This window comes from Vanessa tameamea, chromosome 15 (assembly GCF_037043105.1).
Source record: "Vanessa tameamea isolate UH-Manoa-2023 chromosome 15, ilVanTame1 primary haplotype, whole genome shotgun sequence".
Taxonomy (NCBI): Eukaryota; Metazoa; Arthropoda; class Insecta; order Lepidoptera; family Nymphalidae; genus Vanessa; species Vanessa tameamea.
The window spans coordinates 10326736-10352942 of NC_087323.1; the positions used below are offsets into that span (position 1 = coordinate 10326736).

The 26207-nt window shown below is 31.3% G+C and overlaps 3 protein-coding genes across 3 annotated transcripts in view; 1 reads left to right on the plus strand and 2 right to left on the minus strand.

The window, feature by feature from the left end:
* The window catches only part of LOC113398427 (tetra-peptide repeat homeobox protein 1-like), a 306660-nt gene that overhangs the window by 254816 nt on the left and 25637 nt on the right, over positions 1 to 26207 (plus strand). The window lies entirely within an intron of this gene.
* Positions 440 to 4798, minus strand: LOC113398450 (endothelin-converting enzyme 2). The gene is made up of 13 exons (XM_026637195.2): positions 4711 to 4798; positions 4089 to 4210; positions 3836 to 4019; positions 3492 to 3753; positions 3029 to 3332; positions 2659 to 2952; positions 2358 to 2555; positions 1870 to 2206; positions 1731 to 1779; positions 1544 to 1611; positions 1318 to 1448; positions 824 to 988; positions 440 to 615 (listed from the first exon to the last, which is right to left on the minus strand). The coding sequence occupies exons 1-13, from the start codon at positions 4721 to 4723 to the stop codon at positions 442 to 444; spliced, it is 2301 nt and encodes a 766-aa protein (XP_026492980.2). The 5' UTR covers positions 4724 to 4798; the 3' UTR covers positions 440 to 441.
* On the minus strand, positions 9349 to 10825 carry LOC113398449 (A-kinase anchor protein 14-like). Its single transcript, XM_026637194.2, has 4 exons — positions 10735 to 10825; positions 10189 to 10263; positions 9795 to 9965; positions 9349 to 9618 (listed from the first exon to the last, which is right to left on the minus strand). The coding sequence occupies exons 1-4, from the start codon at positions 10744 to 10746 to the stop codon at positions 9454 to 9456; spliced, it is 423 nt and encodes a 140-aa protein (XP_026492979.1). The 5' UTR covers positions 10747 to 10825; the 3' UTR covers positions 9349 to 9453.

Consider the following 26207-nt stretch of genomic DNA (forward strand, 5'->3'; position numbering starts at 1 on the left):
TTACCATCTCGCGATATAAATGATAATCTAACGTTAATTAATTATTTATGGTGACTTATCCACCGTCTATAAAATATTCAACAAATATTACTAGAATATTGACGTTATTTTCAAAATAAGACGGTATAAATAATTTAAAATAAGAATATATTTTATACACTAAGATAAATCACTAAAAACACGGTGTTTTATCGTATCTTGCTAAAATAGGAACTACATATATGTACATATGTATAACACTTTTGTTTCTTTTATGTTATATTATTATCTTTTCATTGTTTTATAAAATAAATGTATTTTAAAAGTCTTTTTTCATTAATGACGTTTGGAGGGTCTTACAAACTATTCAATATGAAAAATATTTTGTTTGCGCTACAATCACAAAACAGACAATTTAAAGGTGATTTTTTTATTACAAAAATGAATCACGCAATTTTTTTTTCAGAATATTATACATTTGTTCGAAGGGTTCATTGGTGATCCAGGTGGACAGTTCCAAATTTTAGCGAAGTCAGCATTGTTCTGTAACGCACCGCGTGCTCGGAACTGCTGTGGGGAATGTTCATCAGTAAGATCCGCCTTTAATATCTCCTTGGTTGAAACACCACACCATAACTGTAATTCAATAAATTCTTATAAAAAGACAATTCTTTCGCGTGTACATTGCATGCTAGTATTTAGTACGGTTGGGTTGAAATAAACTCAGGTGAAGCAGTCATTTTAAATGTTAAATTTGATTAAAATAGATCAAGTACCGTCAATATTCATAGCGCGCACTTTTAAGAAATGGGAAATATATTTAGTTTACTAATATTTTACTTACATTTCCAAATGACAAAAAAAATAGTTGCTCAGAATTTAAATGTTCGAAGCCGGGAAGTTTCGGTTCAGGGCCATTTTTACGAAGATGTTCTCTGAGTGCAGCCAGTGCTTCCCGAACTCCACCATTGTCTGCGATATTCTCCCCTAATGTCTTTTTACCATCTACCTAAACATACATTTAAAAAGAGTATAATATCAAATAATATAGTTTCGTAAACTTTATCGAGCAAATACCACCTCGTGGTCACCTTTGCTGATATACACTGTTAATTTAATTAGACTGGAGTTTAAACCACTTCTGGCACTGCCAAAGTTTCGCTAACCACAAAAATTATGATACAGGTTCACTTATGTTTCAAATTATAATAAAGAAATACGAGCCACTCTCACTTTATATTCCAAATTTCTGTTTCTTGTAATGATTACACTATAGGTAACTAAACTACTCACCATGATTGAGAAACAGTTAAATGTTTTGATAAATTAATTACTTACGTGTTGATCAATTTCTGGGACGTAATAGGATGAATATTGATCGATAAAACATTGCGTCTTGTTAACAAACGAATTTATTGTATCATTCGACCACCACGGTAATAAGTTGCCATTTTTATCAAACAAGCGACCTGTGAAATAATTATATCTGTCTAAATAACAGGCGCCTCAAGAGTGAAAACTTTGAATGATTTTCAGGTTCTATAATTTTTATTCTATTTCTTACCAAAGTTGTCAAAACCGTGAGTTATTTCATGTCCAAGTACAGTGCCAAGTGAGCCATAGTTAAGAGAACTGAAATTATAATAATCTTATTTGTAAAGCTTGAAAGGATATCTGAGGTAAATTACATATCTTTATTTTTATTAAATATTGAATAAATTTAAAATACCATAAAAAAAAATATCACATACTCAAGTCCTAAATCGAAGAATGGATGTTGTAACATCACTAAAGGCACAGCTGCGTCCAGAATTTCAAAGTAATGTCAATGAGAGATACATGATATATTATAAAAAAGGTTGATAAGAACTGTAAGCATTTGCTACCTACTTATTGTGTTTTCTTGAAAAGTATGATACGCATTCACTTCTGTGGGATCAGTGGCCCAACTTCCATTGTTTCCAATACGAAATTTGTTCAAAGCCTTCTTTATCTTCGCTTGTATTATATTAATTAAGTTTTCCAAATGCGTTTTAGTATTCACTTCAATTCCTTCATAATATTTCTCTAATTTTTCAGCATCAAGCAACCAGTCAGGAAATCCCACTAACGTCTTCATTTGAATGATCTTTTGATATGTTGCTAATTTTGTATCGTCGTCCATCCATTTAGCTTGACCCACTAGATGGGCAAGTGCATTTTTCATTTCACTAAGCATTACTTCAATCTAAAAATGATCTCATAAGTTATGTAACCTATATTTATATATTTCAAACGAAATATACCTAATTGTAAACTTAATTTTTACAACAAATCAAGGTTAAATTGTAATAAAATATTAATAAACGGAAGGATTAACTATCGAAAATTAAACTAACTTTAGGCTTAGTAATATAGAAAAAACGAGGATCCGCGATAGCATACGAGACAGCCATGCCTAGCATTTCATTGACTGCACTTGCACACTGTTGGCTGCGAGGTGGTGTATACAAATCATGGTTTCCAAGAGCTTCATATGATCTTTGAAACAATATTCTCAACTCAGTTGTAGTATGAGCTGCCATAACTTCCACCACCTGAGAATTTGAATCAAATAAATTGAGTGTGATGCACTTTTCATTTATTCAATCAAAGCGTCATATTTGAAATAGTCACTGCAATTAGTTAAGAATTTAAAACCTTAATCCAAACGTAAAGTTCTATTAGAACAGGAGAAACTTTTGATAGATAAGCCGCCATAAGTGCCATATACACTAAATCAGGATCAGATATAAGAATTTTATCATTCTTAAAATCCAATTTCACATTACTGATATTGAATACACCTTCTAAGTATCGTTTCCATATGGGTGAAGCTGTTCCATTATTATCTTTAACGATCATATCTGTGTGTTCTTGAATCTCATAGACGGTGTATTCTGGTACATCTAGATATTCATCATCTTCACTTGATGTGTCATTATTAACTTCTAGCTAAAATCATAATTTATTATACAAAAACTATATATGTATTGGTGGAAGAAATACATGAAATCAATTAATATCACACCTCATACATATCATCGTTGAAATTATGATAATCATTTGCAGCCAAGAAAATATTCTGGTCTAATTGTAATTCAGATAAGTTGGAATCTTTTGGAGCATCTTCAAGGACGAACAGTTTGATAAGTTCCGCGTAATACAGTTTAGAAACATGAGCTATTTTTTCGTCATCTTCCTTCTTTTCCTCATTGTCGAAGTTTTTAACATTTTTAGTATCTTCAACATTAATATTATCATTTTTATATCTTTCAATCTTATTTGTTACTAAATTTCTTTGCCCTATATGGCGTTTTTTCTCGTGGCGCATGCTATATATATACAGATAAATACGCTTATAATTATTAGTAATAATCAAAAATTTGAAGCTGTCAAAGACGATTAATTTTTTAAAATTATATTAAAATATGTTAATAAAAGGAATTATGACTGCAGTTTATTTTTAAATGAGAAGATAATGTTAATTTTACCTTGGAAAAGGATTAGTTGTTTCTGGAGATCCCATTACGAGCTTATAAATGGACGAATTTTTAGGATCAGTAAATATATCGAAGCCAATTAGAACATCCATTCCTAACTGAATTTTAATGTTTATTACCACTTCTAACCAATCAAAAGAATATGTTGAGTAGTCAGTATCTTCAGTCACATTTATGTAAGTAGGATACGCAGGTAATCCCAATGATTCTAATACTTTTAAAATTGGTTTTAATCCACGTTTGTCCAATGTCTCTAAAATTAAAAGAGATCCTACATTTTTTAGACTAAGGCTTCGTGCAACTGGTTTTTCATTAATAAGCTCTTGTAACTTTACCTGTGTCCATACATGCAGTATACAAATCCTTGGCCTGCTTCACAGGCCGTGGTAGGTCACTTGTGTTTCTATTCAAAAAGTCCCTTACAGTTGCATACACCTTTGTTTGTTTATCTCTAAACCAATCATAAGACTGGAATATATCAGGACGAGGATGTTCTTTCGCCCAATTGCCACAAGTGTACTGATACAAAATTATTTATCAATTTAAATATTTAATTTGAAGTAAAGATAACTTTGGTTCTGGAGTTACCTGATAAAAGTCTTCGCATGGATGCGCTTTAGTGTTCATCGATAAAGCAAGATTAGCAGCTGATCGGAGACACTCTTTACTAAGACATATACGAATAGGCTTCCTGTTTTTTTGTTTAACATCTACAAATATCAATGTTTATATTATACTAACAATTCCAATAAAATCTTACCAAGAATATTTACATTCTACGTATAATCTACTCGTACTATATACTCTCATAAAATCGAAGCTTAAAGTGTTTATTCAAGTATAAAATATATAAATCTCTTTTGAACCATCATCTTAATGTGTTGAATAATATGTAAAGCCACCGATTCGGAAAGTAGATTCAACCGAGATGAGCCGGCAAGAAACTCAGTATTTTTGCTTTTCCACCATTTTAATTACAGAGTATGCCAAAAAAGTACAATTATTATTTTATGTATCCTGCCTAGAAATCAACAAATACAAAGTCCACGCTTTTTTAACTTTAATATAAACCAGCGTTGAGTAATATGACTTATTTATCAATGTTATTTGACATGAGATTTATTTTTTTAATAAGCCAAGTTAAATTTGAAACCATGGATTGTCTACATTAATTATGTATTTTTTGTTCAGAAGTGTTTAAATTACTCACACAATACTGTCATAGTAACAGCTATACATAAAAGAAGCAACAGCAGAATGAAGTAAACGATGGACACAATTTTATTTTTATGTTTTCTTCGAAACCTGAAATACAAATGTTCAAATAAACGATTTATGAAAATGTTGACTAATAGATAAGTATTTCAGAAAACACTCAAAACTTTTATCTTATAATATTTTTTGTTTTTTAAGAATTTTATTAAATTTTTACCGAGCGGTTCTGGAGCCAACGTCTATTAAATATCCTGTTTCACGTAGATCACTTCCATTTTTTAGGGGCGGTATCGTAGAATTAGCACTTGCTGCGCCTAAAGTTAAGAAAAAATTACAATAAAAATAACTATTTAGGAAGTTGTTTACAAAAAATAGGTTTAGCAGAAGAAAAGGCCAAGCTTAACAACTGCATCGTTAAGTGCAGAAGAAACTAAATATCGAGAAGTATTAAAGGGCATGCTTTGTCATATTATTATTTCGTTTGAAGGGTGCTTCATAAGTTGCATGGGTATATAATGAAAATTTTGGGCTGGCAAATGTGCCACCTGATGTTAAATGGTCAACATCGCCCATAGACGTTGGCGCTGTTAGAAATATTAACCATCTATTACTTCGCCAATGCGCCCCTAACCTTGGGAACTGAGATGTTATGTCCCTTGTGCCTGTAGTTACACTGGCTCACTCACCCTTCAAACCGGAACATAACAATACCAATTATTGCTGCTTGGCGGCAGAATATCTTAGAATGAGTGGTGACCTACTCAGCCTGGTTTGCGCAAATCCCTACCAATAAGTAAAGTAAAAATATGTATATAATAACCATATACAATGAATTAATTGTAGTACAATAGTTTAATCAAGTCAATCAATCCAGTATGAACTTCAACGTCTTTCGTGAGCTGATAATATCATTAAAGGCGTAGATTAAATGTTAACAGCTGGTGCTAAATGGAGTTCATTGCCCTTAGGTAATATTGATTTTAGGTAAAATACCAAGCGCTAAGCCTTTGGCTTTGTGAAAAGATTCATCTTTTAAGAAGTTGACATGTTTTTTTCATTGTTATGTTTAATAGATAACTACTTAGTACGAGGATCAGGTTGCCCACTCATCCTCTTATTAAGCCATAACATAATAAACATAATCAGCCTGTAAATTTCCCACTGCTGGGCTAAGGCCTCCTCTCCCGTTGAGGAGAAGGTATGGAGCATATTCCACCACGCTGCTCCAATGCGGTTTGGTGGAATACACATGTGGCAGAATTTCGTTGAAATTAGACACATGCAGGTTTCCTCACGATGTTTTCCTTCAACGCCGAGCACGAGATGAATTATAACCACAAATTAAGCACATGTAAATTCAGTGGTGCTTGCCTGGGTTTGAACCCGAAATCATCGGTTAAGATGCACGCGTTCTAACCACTGGGCCATCTCGGCTTATTAAGCCATTCCATGCTATTTTTGGGTTGTAAAAGGTAACTATAGAAAACCTCTATGTTTTATATGGTTTATGGTCTTTGTAAGAAGGTTAGGTTGGACACAATAATAATGATGATAAAGTTAGTCATTAGTCACGTGTATGTCACGAGACCTTAGCTGTCTTTTAATTATTTTATTCTTGGAATTACTTGTTTTATCTTCAACCGCATATTATTTAAATGAGGCAGCATGGTTAATATAATACCTACATTAATGAAAACCTCTTTGGTCTTTCTACTTACTTTTATACATAAAATAGCAGATAGCGTATAGTTATAAATATCCACCTCTGGCATTATACCTACTCGTAAGCTGTTTATGTGTACGTAAGTTGCTGCGATAATTTTACTGGCTCACGTATTGTTATATATAATGCTATTTGTTTTCATATAACGTATATAATATACTACTTCTTTATGGTTCTGTTCTCTTCTCTATTATTTATATTCAGTACAGTTAAAATAAATGTAACTACCGTAAGAATATCAAGCTATGCTTGATCTTGTATGAAATTATAATCTCATAAAAAATAATAATGTATTTATACAATACGTATTAAGTAGATATTTATTATCTTAAAAATAGATAGATAGATATAATAAATAAAATTATAATTTATCTTAATAGTGGTCATGTAAACATATTTCAATCTCCCGTAATCTCATATAATTTCGTGTAGACAACTAAAATAAAATGTTGATGAAGCTTTTTCAGTAAGATTTAAAAGTAAATATTATAAAATGAAAATATGTTTTTATAATATTTACTTTTAATAAATATCATTATTTATTAAACTTATTGATATAAAATATTGATAAATTTGACGCCGGCAATCACGTACGAACCGACGATTAATTCCCTTTGCGACTAGCATAAAAATATGTGCCCCAAGCGTTTTTTATATAATAGCTAGGTAGACTCGCAAATGGGCTAGCTGATAATATTTAATCAGCTATTACAGCCCATAATAGATATTGCACCTGTTAGAAATATTGACCTTGCCTACAACCCTTATTTGTCACGAACCTTGGGAACTAAGAAGTTATGTCTCTGTTATGTTATCTCTCAAACGAGAATATAACGATACTAAGTTTTTTTTTTGGCGGTAGAATCTGTCAGTGGGTGATACCTACACGGGGTTATATGGCTTTTAGTCGTGCAGGCAAAGACTTTACTAATAATAATATATTTTTTTAAATTAAACTTACGAGTTACTGGTGGTCCCATTGTATCACAGTTGTCGCCAGACCACGCATTCATTATGCAAACTATAAAATCACTATTATATCTAGAATATTCTGATGTATACTATTATCATCCTTATGGCTATACCATTAAAGGTTATGTTGTTATGAATGCTCCACGGCGTTGCTCATTCTGTTAAGGTCTGTGTGTTCAGTTTCGAGGCATTTAAGTTACTGAAAGCCTGGTTTTGTTGGTTCAAATATTTCTACTTTTTGTAGGGTGACCATACATTTATCAATTCAATAGGTCAATTTTTTATTTGTTTTTGATTAAATGTCAATATGATGATTAAGTTATTTTGATAGCTATTACGTTTTTATTCTATTACAATATTAACAATTTTAAAGTGTCAACGGATTATTTGAACTAAAATTTTACAGAATATTAGCTAGAATATATGAGTCGATAAGGTTCAAATTCAGGCAAGAAGGCGAATATCCAAATGTTTAGTTTTTATTTGTAATTTGTTTGTAGCTTGTTACGGCAAAATTGCGAGGAAACCCGCACAAGGTATATACAATTCTAAATAGCTGTTGTATTGTTTTATTAAGAAGAGGTAATAGGTTATAATAATATTTAGCCAATAAAATGAATCAATAAAATAAACAAATGATTTTATTTAATTTTACAAAACTGCTCAGAATTTATGACTGAATAGATATTATGTTAAAATTGTTGTATTCCAGATTAATATATCCCGCAAATTTAGAACCTATGGTTATTATACCAGACCCAGTTCACAGGACAGTTTGATGCGTTCAGCACGCGATGTATAGTGATGTGCCACGGTATCGATTCAACAAGTCATTACTGGGATTTATGTTCGAATTCATCGCACGAGTTCTTGTTGAATATGCATTTTACGCGCAGTTTTTAATTGTTAAGGTTTATTTATGTTGTATTCATAATAATATGTTATAATTCTTTATTATATTATATTTTTTGTTTATCAGTGATAGAGAGTCTGTATATTGATTTGAGATTAAATGAAAAACAATTAAATTATCAATGTATAACGTCAAATATGGCGCGAAATTTCCGTTATATTTAGTGTACAATTAATTATTATTATTTATGTCAGCTGGTGTCAATAATTTAATGTTTACGATGTATTTTTTAAATTACTAACTATCATATTTTTCATTACTAGCGTTACAGTTTATTTATTTTTTAATATTAAAGAAAATGCAAACGGATGTGTTGAAATATTATTTAAATTTATTAATGATAATGAATTAAGCGTTTTTTTTAAATATTTTTCAATATCGTTATCATTCTTTTATTATCGTCGGCCTTAGCGTGTAGAGTATAAATTAATATATGCACATCCCTATTACTAGTGGTGCGGTATATGCTTTAATGTTATATTATTGAATTATTTAATGTATTGGTCGATAGAGTTCACTATTATGTCGGTCATACGAAAACCCGTCAATTAGTGTTACAGACTCTATATGACGGATCATTTTTTATTTTTATTATTGATCGCTGTATAAAACGATTACGTGCAAATTGAGGTTAAGCCTAGAATGTGTTTTTAAATTTATATATAAGATATGTAAATATATTTATGTTAGAAATGACAGAGATTTTTTTGATAAGCCTTGTTTCGATTTTCACATCTCAACGTTTCAGTAAATTTTGTACACAGAATACACTCGTATACCAAATTACACGTACAAATAACACAAAAGGAAGCTATTTAAAAAATTAAAAAATACTTCTCTTTTTCATAAAGATCGTTCGTCACAAATGTTGGAAAATAAAAAAAATCTTAAATAGGAAACACAGGAAGTATGAATGTATAATTTACCATTAAATATTTAAAACTAAATCAAAGTTTAGAAATCGTAAAGTATATGCTTTGAAGTAAATCGGTAACTAGCATCATAGATAAAATGAAACAAATAAATACAAATACTGATATAAATATTTATTTGCACCACCCCGACACATCGGGCATGATCTCAACGCGCACAGACATAAACATTATTTACAATACATATAAGTTAACCATCTACCACCCATGACCGTAGGATTGAGCGTAGGTGGCGATCGGGGCATGAGAGATGACAGGGGCAGCATGGACGATGGGTTGGGCGATCACTGGGGCAGCATGGACCACGGGGGCTGCATGAACCACGGGCTGTGCAACAACTTGATGTTGGACAGGGTGGATCACCTGTAAACAATGAAAGTTGTAATATTTTTTTACGTCTAATATTAATAAATACTTTTCAAATTCGCCAAAATTCACATGAAAAGTAGATTTCAATCGTTTCATATACAAATAAGTTTTGTATTAATACTGTGTAAAATATGAGATGATGTTCGATTAAGTTGGAATTAAATACTCACACGTTGGAAGGAAGAGTAGCTAGTAGCCGCTTTAGCGACTGCAACAGGCGCAGCATGGACCACAGGGGCAGCGTGGTACACCGGGGCAGCGTGGACTACAGGGGCTGCTTGGTACACGGGCGCTGCGTGCGATATTGTGAGAGCGGGTGCCGCTTCATGTCCATAGCTTAGCTATAAGTTAAATCATAGACCATTAATTTTTTTATTTGTTTCAATGACAGCTTGGGTTTGTTTATAATAATTGTTTGTGTACTGTTGTGGTCAATGACCCAGCAGTGGCTGTGAATGTGTGGCAGTTATTTTACAACATATTGTCTTTTTATTGCTAACTTTTTTTTTAAATATTTTTTCATATTTAGCATTAACAATATATCATAATCGCTAGAGTACTTACAGAGGGTTCATCCCAACCAGAGAGGAATCCGGGAGTGGGCTTGGCCGCAGCCACCGCAAAGAGAGCGAATAATACCTAGAAAATCACAAGAAGCGTTAACAAATAAATAAAGTTTGGAATATAAAGTGTGTTATGGATTTTCTAAAATCAAAATATTATAATATGTTATAATAATAAATTGCTTGGAATTCGTATGTTAGTAGATTTTATAAATGTACTACTGGGTCCTTTTCTGTACCTCTGATAACGTGTGTTCGAAATTTACTGTTGATTGATTAGTTTAGACGTGAAAGCGTAACAAACATTAAACACAAAGAAATAAACTCACTTTGGAATTTATTTATTTATTTAATTTATTTATTTATTTATTTATTTTGCAATTTTATACTTATTTAAATTTAAGTAAAAAGAATCGAGTTTTTGCATGGATAGGAGAGTAAAATAAAGCGTATTTTTTTTTTAGGGTCTTTGAAACTTTAACATAATTTTGTAAAAATCGTGAAACTTAATATAAAAAATGTATATTAACACACTTTCAATACTTACAAGGGAACGCATGTTTGAGACCGTTGCTACCGAAGTAAATTTGTTCTGTGACCAATAAATGCGCGTACGCACCTTATATACCGATTTGGTATTTCAAATCGTACCAGTGTACAGGACTAGGCTAGACATCCTAGGTCGCCTTAATTTTACTCGTACATGACTTAGATATGTATAAGCAAGGGCGGTTACTACATAAGCCATATTTAGATACATATTTCAAGTGATATATCGATTTTATCATGTTTTTTGCGTTGGGCATTCGGTGCGCTATTTGCATAATTGAAGCGAATATGAATCATACTATTAAAAAAGTAGTTTCAACGTTATGAATATACCTATAACATTAAAATTATCTTTTAAAAGCAAGTACATGTTTAATTTGTCATAATAAAAAATAGGTTTTAATTGCGTACAAATAGTTAATTAATTACAACAAAAAAAGATAGTAATAATCTACTTATTAATAATTTTATTATGTAAAATGTAATTGAAATATTATCAATTTAAATTTGTAATAAAATTAATATCGTGAAATAAGATATAGGATGAAGTTGTCTATATCGAGCGACACTTAACTGACAGTTTAGTGAGCAACGTCAGTCATGTAGTTTTCATGTCACCTCGCGCGCGGTTCATAAACTTCAATCATTTTTTTTTCATTTTACATTTTTTTGTTGTTTTTTTAGTCTGTTGCCTTGTCGTGCTGGACGAAAGCCAACCATCACGATCTTGGGCAGCTCGCATACATCCCATACCTGCCACCGTGCATGGATTCCAGAACAGACCAATCTCGATAGTGACGAAATCTTTTTGTAGTCCACAAACGCATGTAATCGTCATCGGTTTCTATAAACGATTTATCACATCTCTATCCATGATTTCGTTGTAATACCATTACTTTTAAAGATGTTTACCGTCTTTCTCAGAACTAGTGTTCCTCCTCCTTTGAGAAGTTCCTTGTTGGTTCCAAGTTGTCCAAGATCAATCCTATTCACGCCCAAGTCGATGTCGGGAAGCTCGTCCGATTGGTGGCTGTCTGGCTCATGGGTTCATGTTCATCTGTTCTGCGGGACTCATGATGAGTATAAGCCGCTTTTTGACTTCAGCTATAATCTCTGGTTTAGAGGTGACGGTTGTGCCTTGAATGGTTCTGAGTTTTGTGAGGTGTCAACAGGAAGTACCTATGTGATTTTTTCATTACGCGTCAAAATAAAACAAGTAAAACTTCTGAAACCTTTTAAAAAACAAGCGTACAAAATTTCGTGTTAATGCTGTTGATTTTTGCGGAGTTTCTTCGTTTTGAGCCATTCCTGGGCCGATCAGGTCATGCTATCATGTACAGGCATTGTTATCGAAACTGAATTAACGTTAAAATAACATCAATTTAGTATATGATGATTGGTTCTAATTCATTTGAATAAAGAAACTAACATTTCAAGTTTTTTTTTATGGGACTGACGTACCTGTGTAGGAGAAAAGTCTCAAAATAAAATAAGATTAAAAAATAAAACAAAATAGTATTTTTTATGTTGTAATTTTACGCTAATATTTGACCTACAACTGTGTTGTGTCCAAAGAGGTTTCACTTCAATAATTCGGTACCTCGTTCATTGAATTTTCGTGTGATTAAGTATTGATAATAATTTGTATCGCGCTCGTTGATGAAGAAATGTTTTGTGAGAATCCTGTAAGTGTTATTCTACCATGAAGGAGCAATACTTAGTATAAGTATTTTTATGTTTTGATTTGGAGGGTGAGTAGCCAGTCTTACTACAGGAACAAGAAACTTAGTTCGCATGTCGCCATGTCTAGAGGCAGTGGTTGTCATTTAACATTAGGCTATCAATCTTATAAAAAAAACTCCTCAAGGGCCTTTAAACTAGTAGAACACATACAGGATGCTACTTTACTTAACTTTAAAAATATATATGTATACTGGTTGTCCGTTCCGGATTCGTACGTGTAAAATTCATGCAATTGTTTTGTATTTTCAACAACTGTGATCTTTTTCTTCATAATTATGTATCATTCATTGTTTTGTTTATGTTTAATTTTAATTTATTAAATAATAACTATAACGTTACCTCTTCCATTTCCCCTCTTGAAGGTGAAATTTCCGTTTTATAATTTCTTAATCGCATTTGAAAAGTGTAAGTTCTATGTTAAAATTCAAGTCAATAGCTTCGGAGACCTCGTCATGGGGTGTATTTCGTTTTTATCTAAATAAAAGCGATATACCACTCACAGAGTAATCACGAAATTTCAGAAACTATAACATCTACATACTTAAAATTTGGTAGGTAGGTTCCTTATAGGGTGTATATATCCACTAAGAACAAATTTTACGAAACCCCACCCATGAGGCGGTAAAACGGGGTTTGTAAGTTTGAGTTTTATAAATTTCGCGCGGGTAAAGCTGCAAGTTCAGCACTAGCTGAAGGTATATATACTAATATATACCTATATATGTATGTAGATATCCGAACAATTAAACAAGTATCTTGTAGGAAACGAGAATGCTATTAACCGTTAAATAACTTCTATGTATGGATTCTGGCGATCAACGCATTCCTCACATAACCCAGCACTAGCCTAGCGTGAGAATGGAGTCTGCTTGTTTGAGATGCACACCGGAACCCAACCGCTTCTTAAAATGCCTAGAACGGACACCACTTTATCTTTAATTATACATAATTTCTGACGACCTTTGATAAAAATATGAATACTATCAATACTAATATTATAAATATGAAAGTAACTCTGTCTGTCTGTCGCTCTTTCACTGCCGAATCAATGAACCGAATTTGATGAAATTTGGTATAAAGCAAACTTGAACTCCAAGGAAGGACATAGGCTACTTTTTTGCCTAACACATGACAACCAATCACTCAAACGCCAGTGAAGCGGGCGCGCGCGACAATTAGTTAACCATAAAAATACTTAAGAATATTTTATCAGTTTAGGGCTTTTATTCAGCAACACATTAACAGACAAACGTATTAGCTACCCAGGTTTCCCTCGCTTATTACTTTTGATGTTTAATCATACGTTATAGGCACCATTAAAGTAAGTTTTTCTATACTCTTTTTCTGTAGAAGTTCGCTATTCGTGCAATTTAAAACATAGGCCCAAAAGATTCACTAAGATGTAAATTTAAAGAAATTTAAATAATGACTGCGCTTCTCAATATGTATTTGATAATGACAATTAATTTTAAGACGATTGCACATCTTGGGAATGAAACAATCGCATCCAGGCTATTTCAAAATAAATAAAATTGAATTTTATTATTGTAATGTATAATTTCTTTCAGCGGTCTGATAAACACAATAAGTATATCCTGTAAAGACAGGACCGAGGTGTTTATCAGATTCTTGACAATCAATAAGTATATCCTAAGCTTCAATATTGATTATAGACAATTATTACTCGACTTAACTTTTAAAAAAACAATTTACACTTGGCACAAATGAGACTTGACATGAGTTCGGAATCAAATATTACGGAATAACACTGTTGTCATAATTGCAACCAAAGTTATCAAAGATCTTTTTGTTTTTTAAAGTAAAGCCTTTTGTTAATTGTCATTTTCTATTTAACGAAGTGGTGATACTTCTTGCTGACTTATTATAGATGGAATCAAACATATATATTACTAGTTGCCAAGCGCAGTTTCGCTCGCGTTTTAGGGATTGGTTTTAAGGAGTTAGTTATTTCACCAAATTCGGTGGTTTGGCCATGAAAGATTAACTGATAGACAGATCGACAGAGTTACTTTCGTATTTTATAATATTAGTATATCTTTTAAATTTCTATAAATGAGTGATGCACTCCATTAGGTTTGTTTGAATGTCACAATTCGCATAATGTTAAAAAAATTATAGATATATTTATATAGTAAGCAAATGCAGGACCGGCTTAACCATGCAGCACCTAGCTTCCTAAAATATTGTATTCTAGCACAATGCAATTTTCTTCATAATCACGGTTTACTATATTACGAATATATCCCCTTATTCAAAGAGATATATTTGGCTTCAAAGATTTTATTAAAATTAATATTTTATAACCTTATGTCCTAATTTTTGACAATCCAGCCCCGATTATATAACATGTTCCAAGTCCTTTTTGATTGTAATTACTCATGTTCGCCCTCCTTTCAATCAGGAACAAAGCAATACAAATAATTGCGGTTTGCCAGTATAATAATTGATGAGTGGGTGGTACCTAAAACCTAAATAATGTACAGGTTAAATTAATTCTAGACCGCAATTCTAGATCTCCGCGAAAGCCCAAGAAACCAGTTGTAAAATATTTCACCACAGTTAATCTACATTTTTTAAAGTTGGCTTTTTTTCTCTTACAGTCTCGTCAATAATACATTTTTCATATATAGTCAATGTGGCAATTTGCAGAATTTTTCATTTCGATTACGTAAGAAATTGCATTGCAAACTATAAACTACGTGAGAGACATGAAATTAGATTTTTGCTACCGTTTTCATGAATAATGGATGTGTTTCAACCATTTCTTTTAAAGTAACAACTTGTTTATTATTTGAGAAATGTGTTAAAATAATTAATATTTAAATTTATACACATGTAGTTAGTATTTCTTAAGCTCATGTTCTTTTTTTAAATAGAAATGTAATCAATTATTTTAGCTTAAAACATAAGTTCATTGAACTTACTGGTTAGAATTTGTTTTTAAAAAATCAATAAATACTTTTTGTACTTTGAATATTGAAATAAAAATATATCAATATTAATACGTAGTACGTATATATAATAATAATTATCGTAATTTTTTTTGGTTCAGTGAAGTTATTGAAATTTATATTATAATTCCAAAATTAATGTGCCATGAAAATTTGTCCACAGATAATAGATATACCTAATATAATAGATACATTTCCAAAACTTTAATTTGTGTATTGTTGTAATGTAAAAGTAAGATCAACGTACAGACATAATTAATAATTCTACGTAACGTTATATCTTCTAATACATAAGGTTTTTTATAAAAATTGCAAAGGTGTGGTCAACTCAATACTTCATTCATATTAAATTTCTGGCGTCGTGTAAATTTTTTCGCAAGGAAATTATAACATTCTGTGTCAAGCCATAATTTTATTAGAAAAATGCTCGTAGCGTGACTTGAAATCCGTAAATTCTTGATTAACTTTTTATTATATTTGGGTTTATTCTCAGTATGTTTTTATAATATGTGTATAATTAAAATGTTTTTTTTTTATGAATGTTTGTTGATAATGTTTGTGACTATTCCTTTATATTTTGTACTAGTTGTTAGCCACGGCTTCGCCCGCGTAGAATATGAATATATTTACAAAATAACTTAAAATATTACGTTAATGTAAGACCTCTTTGTATACCACATTGGTGTGTATTTCAGCCCTTAGAGTAGAAAATCCAGAAACGTTTAAATACGTATCAACTCATTTTTAATCGGTAGCCCAAAAATAAAATTTCATGATTCTAACTTAAAAATGACGGATTTCCAGACTAACCTGTATACGAAATGTCAACACCTATTTTTCCCTTTAGGCCTATAATAGCAAGAATCATTTAAATACGTATCAACCCATTTTTAATCGGTATCCTAAAAATAAAATTCCTGGCTTCTAACTTTAGAAATGACAGACTTCCAGACTAACCTGTATACGGAATGTTAACCCAGTTTCCCTCCTTAGGCGTAAAAGATCCAGAAACGTTTAAATACGTATCAACTCATTTTTAATCGGTAACCCAAAAATAAAATTTCTTGCTTCTAACTTTAAAAATGACGGACTTCTAGACTAACCTGTATATGAAACGTCAACCTCTATTTCTCCCCTTAGGCGTAAAATATCCGGAAACGCTTAGATACATGTCTACTGATTATTAATCAGTATTCCAAAAATAAAGTTTCATGTTTCTAACTTTAAAAATTACGGACTTCCATACAAATGTTCAACCCCTTTTTCACCCCTTTAGGGGTAGAATTTCTAAAATCGCTCCTTAGTGGGTGTCATGATATGTTAGTTTATACGTGTACAGCCTAAAATATAAGTTTTATGCTTCTATGTCTAAAAATGACAATACTTTCAACAACTTACAACCATTCATCCCCCTTTTCAACCCTTTACAGCACTTTTTTCCGAATAAGAAGTAGCCTATGTCCTTTCTCAGGCTCTAGACTATTTGTGTACCAAATTTTTTTTAAATCGGTCCAGTAGTTTTGGCGTGAAAGCGAGACAGACAGACAGACAGAGTTACTTTCGCATTTATAATATTAGTATGGATTTGATTGCATACATTTTATGATAAATAGTTTGGAGACATCAAAAAAAATCATCTATGTATATCCACATATTTGTGTCATTGGTAAGCCAACAGACACAAATATTTGCCACTTGATGGCAAGTGGTCAATGCCACTAAATCACCCTTCAAACTAAAACACAACAATATTAAGTATTGCTCTTTAGCACTAGAATATATGACAGTCGGTGGTACCTACCCAGACCAGCTTCCATAAAGCTCTACCACCAAGTGAAATATTATAGTATCAATGAATTTTTATTGAGATTAGGAAATTCGAAAAGAGTTAATATTGCTTTTGAAAGCATTATACCTGCGAATTTGTTCTAGAATTTGCTGAAAAAATAAATACAAAAGATCAAGAAATTATACGTAGGACTTCTTGACGAAATTTCGGCAATGGCGGCCGATCTCAAAGATTAAACAACTGCACATCATATAATATGCAAGTCAGCGTAAGCGCAAAGTCAGATGAACTTTTTATTCCCTAACCCTAATAGTTCGATAGGACGATATATTCAAATTCATTTATTTCATATAGACGCGCTCTCTTACTTATTGAGGCACATTAAAAACTATCGACCTCTGATTCGGAAAAGAAAATACCCTGATCTGAGAAGAATCGACGAATAAACTCAGCGATCTTTTTAAATATTATCTTTTGATTATTGGAATACATTTTCCGGCTTTATTAACCACTTCCTAATTCTAGACTACTGAATATTTTGATAGGAAACCCTAATAGGTCTCAAGATGTGCATTCTAGTAAACTAATGATTATACAACGACTCTATTTGATTACATTTATTGTAAACATTAATATGAAATTCCTATGCACTTCTATGGTGTGTACACCACTTTAACTCTTAACCACGTGTGCGTGCAATTGCCAACAAAAAGGAGTTAAATATTCAATCCATTTAAGAATATCATATTAACAGACAGACGACATCCAATCATCGTCAAAACGGCATTCTCGGCCTTATTGATTACAGGAATTTATTGATCAGTTTAAAAAAGAATATGTCTTAATTAACGGAATAATTATGTACCGTAATAATTTAATTTGTTTGTCTCGTGCTTGTAATAAATTACAAACAAGTTATTACCTATTTAAAAACTAACAAAAAATCTAAATTTAATATTGCAAGTTATATAAAAAGAAAAAAAAACGAATTAGTAATATATGACTTTTGATCTACATTGTAATTTGGCGTCAAAAAGTGATATTTTGTTTTAAGGATACCTGTATCCTTGTTATAGCATTTGTAACTTTTTAAAGAGGAAGTTGAATTGCAACTGGCTCATCTATAAGATAAATAACTCAAATGTTTTTGATTTTTTTTTCATTCCTTGAAATGTAGGTAATTGTCAAACACTGCTAACAATTATAAATCGTATCTACGTTATAGATAGCAATAATACAGATTATATCAAAGTATATGAAAAACAAATGACAAATATGTCGAATAACGTCACAAAAAAGTTAGGCTTTTGTTCTTTGGAACAATCATAAAATTAAAAAAATAAAATTGCATGGGCTATGTATTATTATTTAGTGAAGGGGAATGATTTAAAAAATGCAGCCATTAGGTAGAGACGAAATTCGAAATATTTACTAAAGAATTATATTAATATGCAGTTAACTGCATATTAATATAATTATTTATTAACGAGATTTGGAAAAGGATTGTGCAATATTGATTGAACAATGATAATGAATGAAAAATCAAAGTTTAGTTGGTCCTAAGGTGACATATCTAAAAAGTTTATCACATTAATTATGTCATAAATTCAACTTTATGTTGTTTATCTACTTGAAAATCATTTAAGAGTCGAATTTGATAGTTCTTTAATTAACCAATCGTTAAAACATTTCACTATTTCAGTTAACATTTCAAATTAGTCCCGATAAGGAAAGCAAAAGACAAAAACTAGTGTTCACATAAATACGCAGTATTACAAGAGCAAAGGAAATGTCGATATATTTTCATATATACATTGAGAAATTCCCGGTGTCTCGTTAGGCCAGATTTATACGGTAGTTTCATGGACTTGTATGATACTATGATGGATTTTGCAAGTTTTGCTAGATATCGTATCAGCCCTATTTATAGATGAACTAGTTGCGTTACTACGCCGTGGTTTAGTCGGTGATCTTATTTAACGAGATCAGGTTGGAGACGAAGCATATATAGTGTATCTCTCCAGCTTGGTTCCTGTGTTGTTAAGATATGCATAAAATATAAATATGTTTGTTTAGTTACAGGTAAATTACCACTACAATTGATTGACGAAAAAAGGAGAAATATCACTGAGTTAGGTTTTTTTTTTTAAATCCGGGCGTCTATTGTCTTTAGTTTGACTTTTTTATTTTTATTTTAGTGTTCCGAGTGCTTTTATTACCAGGCAGCATCATAATTCAATTCTTAGGTTTTTTTTTTATTAAAGAACGGTATTCATTTGCAATATAAATATCCTTCCAACACATTATATTATGTATGTACATTAAGAATTTATTTATTTTTGTAGAGCACATTACTTTCAATTAAGTGGTTCTACTAGCAGATCTAATTTGTGAATTTGTTTTCGATGGATGATGTGCAACGAGAAGTTGGCAGATCATTTCGTCAATTAACTTTTTTTTAAGGTAAAAACGCCTGAACTATTTTTAACAACTATCAGGATACTGTACAACTCTGCTGCATGCTAACAGAACTCACATTTAATTTTGATCTGCTGGACAATAATCTGATAAGTTCACTTAAATGTAGATCTATATGATAACCATGAGATACATTTATATATACTGAGGTGTTATATTGACATACACAGAAAATAAACTGTTTTGTTTTAAAAACAAAATAAGAACATGTCTATGAGAACAAATGTTCTTTGACATGGTGATAGTGACTTTGCTAAGCTTAATTTACGGCTGCCATGGGCAGTGATGACCTTACCATCAGGTGGCCCGCTTGATCGTTCGCCTTCCTATGGCACAAAAATTAAATCAATGAATAAATAAATGATTTTAGAGCGAGAGTTTCTTACGCTGGTTCTTTCTAGGTTTGAGGTATTTCTTTTATGAACCGGTGGTAGATTTTTGACGTGTGTAACGCTTTTATACTGAATAAACATTTTAACTTTTACCTGAAATATGATGTAAATGTACAAATCTAATATATTAATAGCTTAAGGCGATTTTTGTCCCAGTGGTTATGGGACGATAGCTGCACATAAGAAACCGGTTGTGGTCTAATTTGAAGAGACCCAGCCGTAGATGTGCAGAGATGCACAGATGTCAATAAAGAGGATTTTTGATTGCAATTTATTAAATTGTTACGATTTAACAAAGATTTCATTTTAGTAAGCGGAAAAAGTTACGAGCCGGTTAGAGAGCGGTACTACAGCTGTATGAGAAAAAAAATGAAAAACGTAAACAAAATTAAAGTAAATCTTCATCATCAAACTCCAAATTCGAACTGATCTTTATCATTTAAAAAAGTTTTCATCATTTTGGCGCCAATTTTAGATAAGTGACTTTAGAAATCAAAACAAAACCTGTCATAGGTTTCCAAATTACTGTCACGTTATAAGCAATATTTATTTTAAGTTGAAATTAAGAATGAGATTATTTTTTTTTTCATTTTAATTGCTATAAATGGTTCAATTAAAAAAAAAAACAAACAAATTGCTCGATTTATAAAAACATTGACAAATCACACGCCCACAATTAATGCTCAACTGGCAACTAGTCACGGACACCGGATCAAGTCGCATACTAAACAGACGGTCATTTACGGAGATAAAAAATAAGACCTCGTTAGCTAAAAGTAATCTAGATGATTTTCTGAATTAAAGTTGCAACTTTGTCCAATAAATACTTCAGTTAATATCTGCAATGGACTCAAAAAGTTTTACTATAATTAAATACTCGTTGAACCTGCGGTTTTGATCGCGCGAAACATTTACAACTTAACTTATTGCACCCATTTCTCCACGGTGATTTATAAAAAAGTAGTCTATGTTCTTTCCCGGGACTTAAACTATCTATATACCAAATTTGATCTAAATTTTTGAAGCGTTAAGAGGTAACAGACAGAGATAATTTAAATTTATAAATGTTAGTATAAAAAGTAACATTAATACCACAGGCATTATAAGTAACATCTAAGTTAGTGTTAGGAGAAAAATACAAGCTTGGCGATTAATGGCATACTTACATGTAAAACAAATGTTTTCTTTAAGTTTGTAATATCTGCGATCACGCATCGTTCAACCGCTTCAGTTGAAACTTTATGTAGTACCAACCTGTCCAACTGACAGTGACTAACTGTCACTTTTTGACAGTTGCCTTAATACTGTTGCGGATTGTGTAAAAGTTAACTTTTTAAATTATTATGCCTTCAAAATTAAATTAGGCCTGTAATCTCGACCGTACCGATAAATCTCTATCGTGTATTCTCCATCGCACGTGACATTGTCGAAATCATCTGTGCCTTTTTGGCGCAAATAAAAGCCATAAAAAAAAACTTTTTAAATCCGTGATTGTAAAAATATGTAAACCGCCCAATCTTATCTAATTGTCTTATTTATGAAGTTTTTTTTTTATATTATTGTCATGCTTCACAAATATAATTCATTCTAAGGCAAAGCTAATTAAATATACTATATTTTGTCAGGATTTCATGGAACATTTGTCAGTTGACCTTACTACCTTACATTTGTTAGAAAACTTACATTCTGCTATATAATAAAAATTACAGTTTAAAATAATCTTTATTTAGAATATTCTACGTTCAATATACAATACAATAAAAAAAAAATTACAATTGGAATCACAAGAGATTAACAAATATTAATCCTGTTGATTATTTATAATATTATGTTTTGAGCTTGTTTAAAGCATGCTACAGTTAAGTTTTATGACTTACTCTGCATTCGTTTAAAGACCAGATGTCGCCATGTTTCCTAATAGATACTAAAGCCTTAACTAGTCTCAAGTAGGTAAATATTTCACTATTAATGAACTAAAAACCGAAGGTGTTTAAAATTTAAAGCTATGGTGGGAATTTTAATGATATAATTAAAATATATAAATATTAAGAATTTATTTTATATCATCAGCTTCGTTGGTCTAGTAATCTAGTAATTAGCTTATAAGGATCACAGCTCCAGGGGTTCTGGGTTGAAACCACGCGTCGCGTCCATTAGAAACTTATTGCGTTCTTCTTTCGAGAGATTTTAAATAGCAGCCACGAGTACTAAAATTGGAAGTTTTACACTCTCATGCCTCTTAAAGCACGTAAACTTTTTTAAACTCCTTCCACTCGGATTTGCTGGCACAACGGTTTTTGTTTCGGAATAAAGTGTGCCAGCTTGTGTTTGCCACACACTTGTGCCCTGAAACGCCTCGCACAATTAGTCTCTATTTATAAGTATAGCTGTCGAGGTCGAAATCTGTCAAAACGACATAATAATTTATATATCTTCAGAGGAAAATTATAAATACTTAAGTGCCAAAACGGTTTCTATTGGGAAATGAGGCTAAAAGCGAATACATACCACCACCTACTAGTACTACCTACCAGTATCTATCTTTTCACTGACAATATGTTGTCGTTGAAATTTTAACAAATATTACAACACTACAATGCGTACAAGATACAAGTAATAATTGACAATTTATTTATGGCAACTCTTCATTATAAAAAATTAAAAATCTGACTTTGAAAACAAAACACGATACTGGGTCTGTATTTACACTAATATTATAAATGCGGAAGTAACTCTGTCTGGTACTTCTTCACGCTTAAACCGCTGGACCAATTTAGATGCAAATTGGTATGGAGATAGTTCAAGTCCCGGATAAGGATCTGGGTTAGTATTTATCACGGATATCATCTCTTAAAGGTTTTAAAAGGGGAAGTTTGTATGGGGGAGCAATTAATGTTTGTATGGGGGTAAAATACTGGGTGACTGTTTGTGTGCTATAAAGTTTTATAAATTGCGAGCAAGTAAAGCCGTGCTTTTGAGTAGTTGTTATATAACTGCTTAAAAATCATAACACATAGAAACCATCTTTTTTTATTATTATTGATATACAAATTGACTTAAAATATGGAGCAACCTAGATCATAATAATGTATGTACAATTTTAAAACGTTTTTCTCGGTAACGATCTAAAATGCTCCGTCGGGGGTTTCTGGGTCGGTCGATTCGTATAAAAAATGCATACAGAGCGACTTTTGAACCGATGGAATCGTGACACGCAAGTTCCGATCGCCTAGATTATAGACTTTGATAAAACCTACATTCATTATTAACACGAGAAACCTTTAACGTGTTTATCATTCTCTATTTTTTTTTAAAATATAATTGTTTCTCTGTATTCTATACGTTTCTATATTTATATTTTTTCGATTGAATTGAAACTTTTTACATTATTTTTACATGAATATTCAATTTCGGATTTATGAATTTTATTTTACCGGTTTCAGTTACGGTTACGGATTTCGAAATCATTTCGGATTATCCGACTATTTAGAAATTTTAAAAAAGAAATTACAACTTATCATATTGACTGTATTTATAGGCTTTTATTTAGTATTAGGTATAATCACCGAAAAACAAACAGCGTTAACCTTTAACTGTGACGTTAAAGGTTAACGCTGTTTGTTACGGTAACACGTCAATATATTGTAACACTGCCATGGACGCGAGGTCTCACGGACCGCTATAACTTCAAGTAATATTTTTAAGAAAACTGCCATTTTATTTGATTTTTTTATTTTTAACGTACCTAAAGATTATCAAATTAAAAGACTGTTATAATATGTATTTAGCTTATATTCATTTATTTTCTTAATAATTATGTAAATCACATTTAGGGCACTTTTCAGTCTTAAATTGCTTGAGATCAAATTAAAGACTTATACTTAAAAAAAAATAACTTCTTGAAAAAAAAAACAGATTAATCTGTAAGTATAAACTATACCAAACAAAAAATAATCTTCTAAACTTGAAACATAAAAATTCTGACAAAGGTCCAATATCAGTAAAATTATTGACAGTCATTGCACAAAGGCTTAGAACACTGAAGGCATATAGCTTGTTTACAGCCAACACAAGTGTAGTTAGTCTTCCTCTTTAGTTTAGGTGGACAGATTCGGCAGGTCTTTCGTTTTGAACACTCGATTTCTAAAGTAGGGGGTCCGCAATAGGCAGGTCTGCTACTAAAACGCGCTTCAATGTCATATGCAATTTCTTTGGCAAATTTTAGATGATTACACGTCTTTGCATATGTGGTACGACCAAGGATCTTGCTCATTTCTTAAGAAAATCCCCTCTTTCTATTGCTTTGCGCTGATGCTGATTATGTTGAATGTGAACATTCACTCCACACAAGTCACAATTTTCAGAAACGAGAGCGGTCTGTGAGACCGCGCGTCCATAGTTAAAGGTTAAAAACACTCTATTAACTATTCTCATAAACTGGTTTTAACCGGATTTGGTTACGGTCACAAAAGCTCCATGCTGGCATCATCCCCGGTATTGAACTTTTAAAGTACAAAAGATAGTGTATAAACTGTATCGGATATGTTTTGTTTTTAAATACATGCGCATGCTTGACTTGCTATTTTAGTTTTAAATTAAAAGTGATTTTGAATTGAATAATTATTAATTATACAAATATGACGTCACATTAAAACCGAAATATACTTTATTCAAGTAGGTTGCCATAAGCACTTCTAAATTTTACAGAATTGAATTAAATATAAAACTACCACCAGTTTGATTGTTAAAATGTAGATTCGACAGAGAAGTAGCAAATGTATAATTTAAAAATAAAAATAATAACATTAATTTATTGATACATATCACATTTTATCTGACATTCAATGAATTTAACTTATGAACTAATTATGAAATAGATATTACTCACACATATTGTTTAGTTGTTATTTAGATATAGTAGTTAGAAAATATATATATAAAAATACTGACTATTTTATTTTTAAAAAATCTTGTTTTATTTTCAATTTGAAAATAAGTTTTGTTTTTGTTTTATTACGTACTATGAAAATGAATCATTTAGTAAATAAGATGTTTTTATTAATAATTTCACACATTGTTTAGGGGTCAACGTGGTGTTAAAACTCTTTAATTCGTAATTTAATATCTCATCATTTTTTTCTGTAAAAAGTGTACATAATTTATTACTATTACATACATACTTGTTAGTATTATAGAAATGAAAATCTATTTGGAACGAAATCCGTTCACTAAAAAAATGATTTTTTTGAGAAATATACATATTTTATATTAAAATTTTGTTTTACATATGCTACAGATAGCGCCATCTACATTAGCTTAGAGGAACTTAGATAAGGCAAGACTGAAAATAAACTTTCATGTTAATGCCAACATCTGCCGCTGCCACAAATTGTAAATATATGGCGCTGACTATACTTATAATACACATGTATTATGTACCTATATACCGACTAGAGGTAGAGGCGACCTCTAGAGACGGCATGTATACCTAAGCCTATTCCAATCACAGAAGTAAAAACAAATTATTAACAATTTACAATGCGATATTATTGGCTTGGTGGGATAATGGCGCTTTAAATATTGTTGGATTGTATTGTGTCGAATTGTTGTTGGTTGTAGTCAATGGGCAATTTGTTCTTTATAAACAAAGTTATATTATTCAATAATTGTTTGTAGTGCATACAGCAGAGCTATTATTAGCGAATCGCGTGGAATATGTAAATCGAAGGTGTGTTTATCTCTACTCCCTCTTTGATTGTAACAGGGTAATATAACATTTCAAGTATGTTATTACTTGTGTATATATGAATTAAGTGTGCCGATAATATTATAAAACAAATATAAAAAAAAAACTGTTTTCAATCAACATTTGGCACATTGACCAAATTGTATCATAACTGTTTTCAATTCGTGGCATATTGACCAAATTGTATCATAAGGTACTTATAACAAAGAAATTAGAAAATGAGATATATATTATGAGTTTTATTATGAGTTATATTATAAGTTTTAACATATTAATGGGCGGATAAATGACTTTGGCGTAGGGCTAGGGTAACCTTCCTTTGGGTATAGTATCGTTGTGTTCCGAGTTGAA

Bases quoted from the DNA above. Each gene is read 5' to 3' on its own strand.
- LOC113398450 (XM_026637195.2), bottom strand. The intron at 1,449-1,543 runs GTAAGAAATAGA...ATTATTTCACAG, and splicing joins TCACGGTTTTGACAACTTTG to GTCGCTTGTTTGATAAAAAT. The intron at 616-823 runs GTAAGTAAAATA...ATTGAATTACAG, and splicing joins TTTTTTTGTCATTTGGAAAT to TTATGGTGTGGTGTTTCAAC.
- LOC113398449 (XM_026637194.2), bottom strand. The intron at 9,966-10,188 runs GTAAGTACTCTA...TTTAACTTATAG, and splicing joins CTGGTTGGGATGAACCCTCT to CTAAGCTATGGACATGAAGC. The intron at 9,619-9,794 runs GTGAGTATTTAA...CATTGTTTACAG, and splicing joins GCTACTCTTCCTTCCAACGT to GTGATCCACCCTGTCCAACA.